Here is a 13,543-nt window from a genome sequence, read left to right as displayed (position 1 = left end):
AGAGATTAAACCTGGAACAGTCCTTGGAAATTTTTGTTATTTCTAATATACTCCTACCAAAAAATACATTTCTTTTTTTTTATTATACAGACATCAAAATGACTAAGTTACTCTATATTTCAAGTATATAACATAAACGTCAAACATATTGGTGAAAATGATTCAGTATAAGAAATAAATATTCATTTATGGGTTTTTTTAAATTCAAAGCAGAAGAAGACTAAAATAAGAAATCATTCTGAATCTAAACAATTTATAACATATCATTAATTTTTTTTACTATATAAGCAATTCTTGACTACATGTTTTGCTTAAACATTTGATTCTATCTTTAATGATTCATGATAACACAGTTATAGATACAGAAAATAAGTGGTACATAGCATATGCTTTCAACATGCTACATAAAGCTGATATAAATTCCTACTGTTTAACACAAAATTTACCAGACTCGAAGAGTGGCACTGTGCTGGGCCAGAGTTGGCTTGATAACATAACAAAAAGAATTTTGCCCTTAAAAAAAAAAAAAAGACGCTGGGGCCAGCTCAGTGGCATAGTGGTTAAGTTCGCACACTCTACTTTGGCAGCCCAGGGTTCACAGGTTTGGATTCCAGGTGCAGACCTACACACCACTCATCAAGCCATGCTGTGGTAGCATCCCACACACAAAATAGAGGAAGACTGGCACAGATGTTAGCTCAGAGCCAATCTTCCTCAAGCAAAAAGAGGAAGATTGGCAACAGATGTTAGCTCAGGGCCAATCTTCCTCACCAAAAAAAAAAAGAAAGAAAGAAAGAAAAACGATTTTGAACAATAGGGTCAAAAGTGCCTTTCTGCAGTGGTGAAGTTTCCATGTTCTGCTTCTCGGCAGGCTGGGGTTTGCCGGTTCAGACCCCGGGTGTGGACATGGCACCGGTTGGCAAAAGCCATGCTGTGGTATATGTTCCACGTATAAAGTGGAAGAAGATAGGCATGGATGTTAGCTCAGGGCCAGTCTTCCTCAGCAAAAAGCGGAGGATTGGCAGTACTTTGCTCAGGGCTAATCTTCCTCAAAGAAAAGAAAAAAAAAGCCTTTCATTTTGTGTAGCTAACAGACACAAATATCCCCATGGGAATGTAAGCATATAATCTAAGTTGAAATGCTTCAAAAACCTTGAAAACATTTAGAACAGTATCTCAGTCTTCTTTCTCTCTCCCTGTAGGCTACAATGTTACCTCAAAGCTTCAGATAAATAGACTGTTGGTCCCTTTATGATTAAAGATTCCTATTTCTCAATAACAGAAACTAAATTTAATAACATTACATGAATAGCAGTATTAAAATTATTAAATGCATTAATAAACTGAGTATTTTAAAGACATTTCCATTAAAAGTTTTAAAATATGCCATCATATAATCATGCATCATAGAATTTTCTGAGAAATGAAGAAAATGAAAGGCAAATAAATCAAATTAAAGAACTGAAACCACTAACTACAGTACTCTGATTTTACAAATCTGAGTGGCTTCCTTTAGCTAATAAATCAGCAATTCAAGTATCTTTTATTTGCAGCACAGAATTTTAAATCTCTGAGTTAATATCAACATTTTAAAGGGCTGAGCCTTTCATAAAATAATCTAACTATATTATAAAAAATTTATTTTTAAAATCCTAGAGAATGTAATAAACATTCCTAACTGCTATTTAACGAACTGGTTTTCATTTTATAACTCAAGACATATGTAAGTAGTTGCTAAGATTTAGGTATAAGCTCATTTTTAATACTTCTAATTGTATAGTAAATTTTTAAGATTTCAAATCCCTATCTTGGAGATGAAGAACAAAGGAAAGTAACTGAAATTTGAATTAAGAGTCAAAAAGCCAAAAGGGAATTACAGCTTACAAAATCATGCCATCCAGTCACAAAGACAGAATCCCAGAACTTAATCTGAAGAACTGTTCCTTTATTCTAATAAATTTAGTGTTAACAGGAAAGGAAAAATATTTGTTAAAGTTTTATTAAAAATTTTTAAGAGTATTTACATAAAAAGTTTGCAAAGTCACCAGAATAGCTGGAAAAGCCCAAAGGAAAATACACAAGTGTGATGTTACTAATTTAACTTTAAATTCAAAAATATAAATCTCAAATGGACACTAAGTACCATCCCGCAATTATTCAGTGTTTACCTATTAAGTTTGCTGTCCAGCTCTCTGAAAGCCTATTTCCCATCTTTTCTTCTTTCCTTAAATTTCACAATCTTTCTGTCCTCTCCAACTCTCAACATCTAGTAACAATGAGAATACTGAAGTCACCAAATTCATCTTTTCTTCCACCAGCAAATCTACAGATTCATCTACACTTGTATCTCCGTACTACCTTCCCACCAGTTACAACGGAAGAGTCTCTGTCCTAAAGGCCCTCTCCTTGAGATCTGGATCCTAACCCTCCTCATCTTCTCAAGAACTTCATCTTTCCTATAATTATTAGTCACTCTCTTCTGGAACATTCTATAAGCAAAGAATCATGTTTCTAGTTTGGGAGGGGTAAGGACAACACTCTTCTAGGTCAAACATCTACCTATGGCCACTGTCCTTTTGTAAAGAAATGGGAACAGTGACTGTCTCCACTTTCTCACCTTCAATTATCTTTATTTTTTAACTTTTTCCCCAAATATTTTTGCAAAATATACACAATCTAAGTTACAAAGCACACTATATTGAACATCTGTAAACCCACCACCCAAATCAGGAACTAGGATATTACCAGTGACTAGCATACATCTTGTGCTCTACACCTATCCTATCCCCTTGGCCTCACCCCTGCCCCTACCGCCGAGAAAAGCACTATTCTTGATGATGCTGTTGTTCCATTGCTTTGTGAAAGAAGTCCTCACTATTTCTGTGTACTTAAACAAGATATTTATTTCAGCTTGTTTTTAAGCTTTATGAAACAGCACAGACATTATTTTTCCAGGAATGGTTGTTTTCACTCAGCATTGTATCTCTAAGATTCATCCACATTTTTGCATGTAACTGTGGCTCATTCATTCCCAGTGCTGTATAATACTCCACATATGAATACACCACTAATGTTCTTATTAATTAATATTTGAGTAATATCCAGTTTTATAGCCTTCATGAAAAGTACTGCAATGAACATTCCTGTGCACAACTCCTGGGCCATAAGAGAAAGTTTCTCCAGAGTTTATACCTAAAAGTGGAATAGCTGGGTAGTCTACCAAACAGATGTTAAAATTATTACATAATTTTAGTGAATGTGACATAGTTCATACCTCCACAAGCAGTGTGTCAGAACTGATTCATATCCTCCAAAACAGCTGACATTGTCAAATTTCCTAATTTTTGCTAATCTAATGGGTGGGTAAAAAATGATACCTCCTTGTGATCATAATGATTTAAGTGTCTTTTGATATTTTTATTCACCATTAATATTTCCCCTTCAATGAATTACCTGCTCAAAGTTTTGATCATTTTGCAGTTCGACTGTCAGGTTTTCTTACTGATTTCTAGGAGTTCGTTATACATTCTGTACATTAAGACTTTAGATTCTACAAATATATTATTCCAGTTTGTTTCTTTTCTTTTCAGTTCCTCTTCTTTTTATATCTTTTTGCTTTTTACTCTTTTCTCACCATGCCATGCTAACTACAGCCTCTGTCACAATGGTTATAGAAATGGTACCAGTGAGCATCCTTGTCTTGCTTTCTGACGTTAAGGGGAGAATTTTTTAATGCTTCCTTATTGAAAATGATTTCTATTGATTTTTTTGTAGTACTTTTTATGAAGTCAAGAAAATTCTGTTCTAATACTAGTTTCTGAGTTTCTATCATGATAAGGTGTTGAACATTACTAAGTGATGTTTTTCTGTACCTACACAATCTATCATATGAATTTTCTCTCGTATTCTGCTAATGCGGTGAACGACATTGACAGGTATTCCTTGTGAAACTACCTTGGCATTTCTGGAATAAACTCAGATTGGTAACTGAGTTTTATCTTTAAAAAAAAATACACTTACAAATTCAGATTTCCAATAATTCTGTTTAAGATTCTGACATGTATTTTAACGAATGAAATAGGCTTATAATTTTCTTCACATACTCTTTTCGTATTAGGCTTTTATACTGGCCCTATTAGAATGACTGGAGAAATAGTTCTTCTTGTATTCTCTCAGAGAGTGAAGTGATATGATCCTTAAAGGTTCAGTGTAGGAGAACTCAGCTCGAAAACCATCTGTTTGTTTTCTCCACAGGAAGATTTTAAACCGTTGATTACATATCTGTGATAGTTACAGTAGTATTCAGGCTTCCTATTTCTTCTTAAGTGAGTTTTGGTAAATTCTATTTTTCTAGGAATTTGTCAATTTCTTCTAAGTTTTCAAATTCACTGGTACAAAGTTTACTGTACTTTTACTCCATCCTATCTTTACTGTTTGTGTAGCTGTATCCATTTTTGTATTTCAGTATTATTTGTGCCTTGTCTTTATTTTCTTGTTCACTATCCAAGTGGACTGTCTGTTTTTCTTAATCTTTTTAAAGTATCAACCTGTGATTTCTTTGATCTTCTCTATTCTGTTTTTTAATTCACTGACTTTCGCTTTTCTAATTCTAACTCTTATTTTCTTTGTTTATTGCAATATTCCTTTTGCTATTTTAAGTTAAACGCATAGCTCCTCCATTTTCAGCTTTTCTTCTTTTCTAACATAAGTACTTATAAAGATAAATTTCCCTTTAATACCAATTTCACTGCATCCCACAAATTTTGATTGGTGGTATTTTCACTATTGTTGAGTTACGAACATTTTAAATTTCCATTATGATTTCTTCTTTGTCCTACTGGTTACTTAGAAAGATGAATAATTTAATGTTACTGGGTTTTTTAAAATTTCTATTTATTTCTAAAGTTAATGGCAGTATGGTCAGAAAATACAGTGTGCAGGACAGTGATTCTCTGAAATGTGTTAGCCTGTGTTTTGTAGCCTATTACATGTTCAATTTTTGTATGTTTGTGTATCCCACAGGATGGAGTGTCCATTAAACCATATTTAAATGAGTTATTAAAATCTGCTAAAGATAGACGAATTTGTTTATATCTATGAATTATTAGTAATTAAAAAAGGTATTTAAAAATTCCCCAATATGACAATAAATTTGTCAGCATTCTCTAGTTTGGTTAAATGGATTTATATATTTTGAGTCTACTTTATTAGGTGCATTCAAGTTTAAAACTGCTCCATTTTATTGGTAAATTGGACTTATCTTTACATAGTGACTCTCATTCTCCCAAATGACACTTTTTTGTGAAGTCTACTTTGCTGATATTAATACAACTACTCCATTTTATTTTAGTTAGTATTTGCCTGAAATATCATTTTCTATCCTTTTACTTTCAACCTTTCTATATTCTTATGCTTTACGTGTTCTTTTGTAAACAGCATTTAACTCTAAAGCCAACTGATTTGAGGCTTTGTCTTTTACAAGCAGAGATTAGGCAATTTATATTTATCATAAGACTCTTCCTACATTCCACCTTTTTCATCTCTCTTTTTCCTTTTGTATGCCTTTTTCTTCCTTTCTTTACTTTTATTTGGATTGACTTTAAATGTTCTTTTTCCACTTCTTAATTCCTTTTTCCTCCTCTACAGGTTTCAGTACGTATATTCTTGAAACTTTACCATACTAATTTAACATGTCAAAAGTCACCTTTCAACCCTTTCCCAAACAACACACTTCAACACTGATCGTCCCCCTGCCGACTTAAATACTATTGCTGTCCAGTGTTTTAATCCTGTCCCCCCACCTCCACTTTTATTTTTTTTAACAAATTACTGAGTTTTATTATTATAGGGTATGAATGCAAGCAGCTGATGACTTCCAAACGTGTTTCTGTTTAGACTCATATATCTCTATACCTAACTACAATCCGGGACATTTCTCTTAAACTTGAAAGTTAAATATCCAAGTGCCCACTTGTCATTTTGCTGCATGTCTGTCTAACTGTCACTTAAAACTTCCAAAAGGAGTTCCTACTTACCAGTGCTCTCCCTAGACTCTCAATGACATTAACATCTACTCAATGCTCAAACCAAAAAACCCAGTCATAACTGACTCCTCATCATTCCTTATCTCACACCCAATCTATCCTATTCTTTATAATTCAAAAATATTTTCAAACCGGTTTACCTTTCTTTAATCCTCACTACCATCCTGTAGTCCAACAACCTGACTCACTCCCCATCTTTTTTCACTTTAGTGCCTTTCCAATTCAATCTCCACAAAGCAGTTACAGTGATCTTTTGAAAATGTCTGTCAAATCAATTCTCCACCTCAAATCTCAGGGCTCTCTCGATAAATTCCAGAAGCTGTGTGACGTGCATAGTCTGGTTCCTGCCCACTTCATCTCATATCACTCTCCTTTTCACTCATTCACTTCAGCCCCACCACCTTCATACATGAAATCACTTTCCTTTTCAATACCCTTCGTCTTACCTTTCCTTTTGCTTAGAAAGCTCTTCCTCAACTGCTAATTCTCATCCTTTAGATCCAGCTCAAAAGTCAATTTCTAAGAAGTCCTCCCTGCCCACTCTAATTAATGTAGGCACCTACCAGTTAGTGTCTATCACAATAGTATTTTATTCTTTTCATAGTAATCATCACAGCTTGTAATTTGTCATGTTTGTATCTTCTTTATTATGAACCTTTCCCACCACAATGTAAGTTTCACGAGGGAATCTTATTTGTCTTGTTCACTGATATAATCCCAAGAGCCAGCACAATGCTTGGCACATATTAAATGCTCACTATATATATGTTGAATGAATAAATAATCACTATCTCAAATTACATAGGAAACATTTAATAAGATGACTGAACACACAACTAGGAAGAGGAAAACAATGCCACTTCAATCTACTACTGTCAAAACCAATTATGTTTGAAAATTTCTTTCTTTAAAGATTTTCTAATATATTTTATCCCCAGATTTTCTTACAGAATTAATCTCAAGTTGGAAATTTATACCTTTGAGAAGTACAAATTTTAAAGTTAGTCTAAGCCAAAAGAGTTTTTTCCTAAGAAAACACATTTACCAAAATAGATCCCATGAGAGACTAACCAATTATCAGAGGAAAAGCAAAGAAAATTCAAAGAGATACTCCCTTACAATAAAACACTAAGCCTAGAAGGTTTCACAAGCAAATACGACTTTTAAAGGAATAAGCTATTTAAACAATAAGGTATCTAAGCAACTTTTAAAGGAATAAATAAGCTATTTAAATACCAAAAGATACAAAAGACAAAAAACCACATACATACACATTCTTTTAGGATCAAACTGATATTGAGACAAAAGCCTAGAGACAAGTTGCCCTGATGGGTCTCAATATAAAAATCCTATGTAAAATATAAGCAAACAGAATCCAGCAGCTCATTAAAACAACAATAAATCATGACTATGTGATCATGTTGGGTTTATCTCAAGAAGCAAAGTAGCTGGATATTAGGAAATCTAGTAACAGAATTCCTTATGATTGTTAGGTCAAAAGTGAAAAATCATTATGATCATTTCCATTGATGTTAAAAAGACTAATAAAATTCAACATTCTTGCTAGAAGCCTATAAAATAATGACAGAGGGATATTTCCTTAGTGTGATTAAAAAAAAAATGTGTTTGTATGTGTGTATGCAATCAACCTAAAAGCCAGATTCATTCTAGAAATACTAGAGCAAGGATTGGTAAACTACAGCCCACAGGTTATTTCCAGCCCACCATCTATTTATGAATAAAATTTTATTGGAAGACAGCTACCCCCATTCATTTACATATTGTCTACAGTTACTTTTTACACTACAACAGTAAAGTTGAGTAGCTGCAATAGAATGGCATACAAAGCTGAAAACATTTACTATCTGGGCCTTTACAGTATAAGTGTGACAATCCCTGTAACTACAAGACTCCCATTAAAGTTAGGAAAAGACAAAGATGTTTACCATCAATCACTGATTTCTGGAGATATCATCCAATGCAATTAGACAGGAATATTAAAACTTCAACTTCTGCAACTGCATCCATTTCTGTGAATCAATCACTGATTTCCCTGTTGGGGCTGCTCGTTCTCCCCTGCCATTATCTCCACTATATAGTAATGGCAGTAATTCATTCATATTTAACTCAATCAAAATGACCTTTTAAATGCCCAAGTTTTCTTTAATAAGGCAAAGTGGAAACATACTGTAGCTCAACAGAAGACACTGAAATAGCCAGTATTTTCAATTTAATTGTTCTTTGTAAAATAATACCAAAAGCACAACGAAAAAATCAGTAGGACCTACTGGTCCTACATAGGGCTTTTACATGCAATAAACGGCACACCCAACATTTAAATGTGATGTATACTATTCTTGTACAATACACATAAAAATAACAAATCTCACTGTTAAACATACCCTTCCTGAAGAGATAATTCTTGGTTTTCTTCTTCAGGACCACTGCTATCACTCTGTAGTTCAGGTTCATTCTCATCTTTTCCCGGCAGTGTCTCCCAGCTTTCATCACTTGAGGATTGATCTTTTTCTGTACCAGAAAACCGATGAGGCAAAGAAGCAGACCATTCTCCATCACTGCATTCTGAACTGCAAATTCAGAACAGTATTAAAATAAACCATCATTACATGTGCACTAATCATTTGGAGTGTTAACCAGGCATGATGGTACAGAGTGGACAACTGATGCCACACATGCTGCATCAGGTGTCAGTTCAATTCTTAAAATATCTTAAAAATAAATACAGAAATAAACATATTCAGCAGAATGTAACTTTTTCAAATGAATATAGCATATGGCAAGTTATGGATTACCAATTTATTATTTTCTTCACTAAAGTAAATAATTCTATGGTGCTTAGGTATAGGTTCTTCACATTTTAGACATATTTCTAAATAAAAATTTAAATATAATTTGGTAATCATAAATTAAATGCTATCTGGAATTAATAATAACAGATTTATTTCTCACCTGACTTGACTAAAACAAATTTCTAATTACATATTGACAATTGATGACATATCCTCTATGAATAACTTTCCACAATTACCATGTTTTAAAAGCTTAACTATTTTTTTCCTTCCTTTTTCGCGAACGACTTTAAAATGGATGAAGATTCAAATTCATGAAAAGCAGGGCTGACAAATCTTTACTGAAGTCCTTTGGTAGGACTGTGAACCAAAAGGTATGATAAAAGGGTTAATAAAGAACCTCAGACAATTACTTTTGGTTATATTTAACTTTGGTTAATTAGATTACATTTAACTACTCTTAAAGCACTCATCATCTTAGACTACTAAAGGCTAAAATACTACTTTTTAGTGTTGAAAGTAAATCTTAAATGCCTGTTTCAAACATATCAACAATCTGATCCAGAATTCCCTTAAAGATTTCCCCTCGTGCAATGACTTTTGAGAAATCAAAAGATAAATTTTAGTTTATGTTTTTGAAAGGAAGTGGTAACTGGTAAGAAATTATCTTTTCTTTATGATTATGGTATATTAATACCTAGACTAGTTAGTGAGTTCCTCCTTCTACAGGCAGATGAATCCAAGAGATCAAGATGCTATTAACAAAAAGCAGCTCTGAGTTCTGAGAAGTTAGAAGTAGTAAAAGTAAAATCAACTTCCAATTTTCGGTAAATGATGGACAGCAGGGCACAAACATCCTGGAGAAGGAATGAAACATAGCCCCTGCGTATCAAATAAAAGGTGTTCCTTTAGATAAGCCCAAGTTGCTTATAGTCTGTAAAAATTTTCTGTGATCCAAAGAATAATGAAAGATCAAGTAAATCATTTCTAGACTTGTATCAGTGTCAAAAATAACGTAGAAAATAGTTTTAAAGGAACTTCTAAACTAAGTTTCCTTGACTATGAACCTTCTCAAACTCAAAGCTAAATTACCAATTCCAATTTTGATTATTTCTTTAACAATTAGGGTAAGCTTTCTGTATGAATTTGTGGCAATTTTTAACATAGTTACTTAAAAGAAGACATCATTTTTTAAATAATTCACTCAGAGAATGATTCTGCTCAGAAAGACAGCACATGAAACTTCTGAACTTTTATGAATTAATGTAATTGACAGGATATCTCCAAATTTCAATACAAAAAGAATGTCTATGATCAAAAGTCAATATATTTATCGGAGGCACAAATCAACAACATCAAGCAATATGAAAAAATACATTAAATCTCCAGAACAGAAAGAAAGTAACAAATACACAGAAAACAATCCCAAAGAAAGTGAGATATATAACCTAAATGATGAGGACTTCAAAACAGCCATCATTAAAATACTCAATGAGTTAAGAGAGAATTCTGACCGACAACTCAACGAGTTCAGGAGCTATGTCACAAAAGAGTTTGATACGATAAAGAAGAACCAAACAGAAATATTGGAAATGAAGAACACAATAGAGGAGATTAAGAAAAATCTAGATGCTCTGAACAGTAGGGCCGATAATATGGAGGAAAGAACTAGCAATTTGGAAGATGGCAATATAGAATTGCTGCAGGCAGAGGAGGAGAGAGAAGCAAGACTAAAAAGAAATGAAGAAACTCTCTGAGAATTATCAGACACAATTAGGAGATGCAACGTAAGGATTATAGGTATACCAGAGGGAGAAGAGAAGGAGAAAGGGGCAGAAAGCCTATTCAAAGAAATAATGGCTGAGAACTTCCCAAATCTGGTGAGAGAGATGGATCTTCAGGTGACAGAAGCCAATAGATCTCCAAACTTTATCAATGCAAGAAGACCAACTCCACGGCATATAGTAGTGAAGCTAGCAAAAGTCAATGACAAGGAGAAAATACTAAGGACAGCCAGGCAAAAGAAACTAACCTACAAAGGAACCCCCATCAGGCTATCAGCAGATTTCTCAGCAGAAACTTTACAGGCTAGAAGAGAGTGGAATGATATATTCAAAAATCTGAAGGACAAAAATCTACAGCCAAGAATTCTCTACCCAGCGAAAATATCCTTCAAATACGATGGAGAAATAAAAACTTTCCAAGATAAACAAAAATTAAGGGAGTTCATTGCCACAAAACCTCCTCTTCAGGAAATCCTCAGGAAAACCCTCATTCCTGAAAAATCCAAAAAAGGAAAGGGGCTACAAAACCACGAGCAGAGGAGATAAGTAGAAGGACAACAACAGAGAGTAGCAGCTCTACATCAGAACAGATTAAACCATGGGACGAGAAACTAAGGAAATTGAAGAAAACCGGAAAACAAGACACAAAATGGTAGTGGTAGGCCCCCACATCTCAATAATCACTCTAAATGTAAATGGATTGAACTCCCCAATCAAAAGACACAGAGTGGCAGGATGGATCAAAGAACAAGATCCAACAATATGCTGCCTCCAGGAAACACACCTCAACCCCAAAGACAAACACAGACTCAGAGTGAAGGGATGGAGAACAATACTCCAAGCTAATAATGAACAAAAAGAAAGCAGGTGTCGCTATACTAATATCAGACAAGGTAGATTTCAAAGCAAAACAGATAAAGAGGGACAGTATATAATGATAAAAGGGACTCTCCACCAAGAAGACATAACACTTATAAATATATACGCACCCAACACAGGAGCACCAAAATTTGTAAAGCAACTCTTAATAGAACTAAAAGAAGACATCAACAACAATACAATAATAGTAGGGGACCCCAACACACCATTAACACCAATGGACAGAACATCCAGACAGAAAATCAACAAGGAAATAATAGAATTAAATGAAAAATTAGACCAGATGGACTTAATAGATATATATAGAACACTTCATCCAAAAACAGCAGGTTACACATTCTTCTCAAGTGCACATGGAACATTCTCAAGGATTGACCATATTTTGGGAACCAAAGCAAACATCAATAAATACAAGAGAGTTGAAATAATATCAAGCATCTTTTCTGATCATAATGCTATTAAAGTAGAAATCAACTACGAGAAAAAAGCAGAGAAAGGTGCAAAAATGTGGAGACTAAACAACACGCTTCTCAACAAACAATGGATCATTGAAGAAATTAAAGAAGAAATCAAATTTTATCTGGAGACTAATGAAAATGAGAACACGACATACCAAATCATTTGGGATGCAGCAAAAGCAGTCCTAAGAGGGAAATTCATCGCAATACAGGCTCACCTCACTAAACAAGAAAAAGCTCATATAAGCAACCTCAAACGACACCTAACAGAACTAGAAAAAGAACAAACAAAGCCCAGAGTCAGTAGAAGGAGGGAAATAATAAAAATAAGAGCAGAAATAAACGATATTGAAACAAAAAATACAATAGAAAGGATCAATGAAACAAAGAGTTGGTTCTTCGAAAGAATTAACAAAATTGACAAACCCCTAGCCAGACTCACCAAGAAAAGAAGAGAGAAATCACAAATTAATAAAATTAGGAATGACAGAGGAGAAATCACAACAGATACCAATGAAATACAAGAGATCATAAGAGAATACTATGAAAAACTGTATGCCAACAAATTGAACAACCTGGAAGAAATGGACAAATTCCAAGACTCCTACAATCTCCCCAAACTGAATCAGGAAGAAATGGAGAATCTCAATAGGCCAATCACAAGTAAGGAAATAGAAACGGTAATCAAAAACCTCCCCAAAAATAAGAGTCCAGGACCAGACGGCTTCTCTGGAGAATTCTACCAAACATTCAAAGAAGACTTAATACCTATTCTCCTCAAACTGTTCCAGAAAATTGAGAAAGATGGAGAACTCCCTAACACATTCTATGAAGCCAACATCACTTTGATCCCCAAACCTGACAAGGACAACACAAAGAAGGAGAACTACAGGCCGATATCACTGATGAACACAGATGCAAAAATCCTCAACAAAATTTTGGCAAACTGAATACAGCAATACATCAAAAAGATTATACACCATGATCAAGTGGGATTTATACCAGGGACACAGGGATGGTTCAACATCCGCAAGTCAATCAACGTGATACACTACATCAACAAAATGAAAAACAAAAACCACATGATCATCTCAATAGATGCAGAGAAAGCATTCGACAAGATCCAACACCCATTTATGATAAAAACCCTCAGTAAAATGGGTATAGAAGGAAAGTACCTCAACATAATAAAGGCCATATATGATAGACCCACAGCCAACATCATACTCAATGGACAAAAACTGAAAGCCATCCCTCTGAGGACAGGAACAAGACAAGGGTGCCCACTTTCACCACTCCTATTCAACATAGTACTGGAGGTGCTGGCCAGAGCAATTCGGCAGGAAAAAGAAATAAAAGGAATCCAAATAGGTAATGAAGAAGTAAAACTCTCGCTGTTGGCAGACGACATGATCTTATATATAGAAAACCCCAAAGAATCCATAGAAAAACTATTAGAAATAATCAACAACTACAGCAAAGTAGCAGGGTATAAAATTAACGTGCATAAATCAGTAGCATTTCTATACACTAACAATGAACTAACAGAAAAAGAACTCAAGAACTCA

General features: G+C 34.1%; 1 protein-coding gene across 1 annotated transcript in view; it reads right to left on the bottom strand.

Moving 5' to 3' along the window:
* Window positions 1-13,543, bottom strand: part of PJA2 (praja ring finger ubiquitin ligase 2) — a 76,907-nt gene that overhangs the window by 27,810 nt on the left and 35,554 nt on the right. Inside the window, exon 5 of the mRNA XM_001504586.5 lies at window positions 8,447-8,632. Within this exon, the coding sequence (XP_001504636.1) occupies window positions 8,447-8,632 (186 nt within the window). The remainder of the gene's footprint in view (window positions 1-8,446; window positions 8,633-13,543) is intronic.

This window comes from Equus caballus, chromosome 14 (genome assembly GCF_041296265.1).
Source record: "Equus caballus isolate H_3958 breed thoroughbred chromosome 14, TB-T2T, whole genome shotgun sequence".
Classification (NCBI taxonomy): domain Eukaryota; kingdom Metazoa; phylum Chordata; class Mammalia; order Perissodactyla; family Equidae; genus Equus; species Equus caballus.
This window is presented reverse-complemented; position numbering and strand designations above follow the sequence as displayed.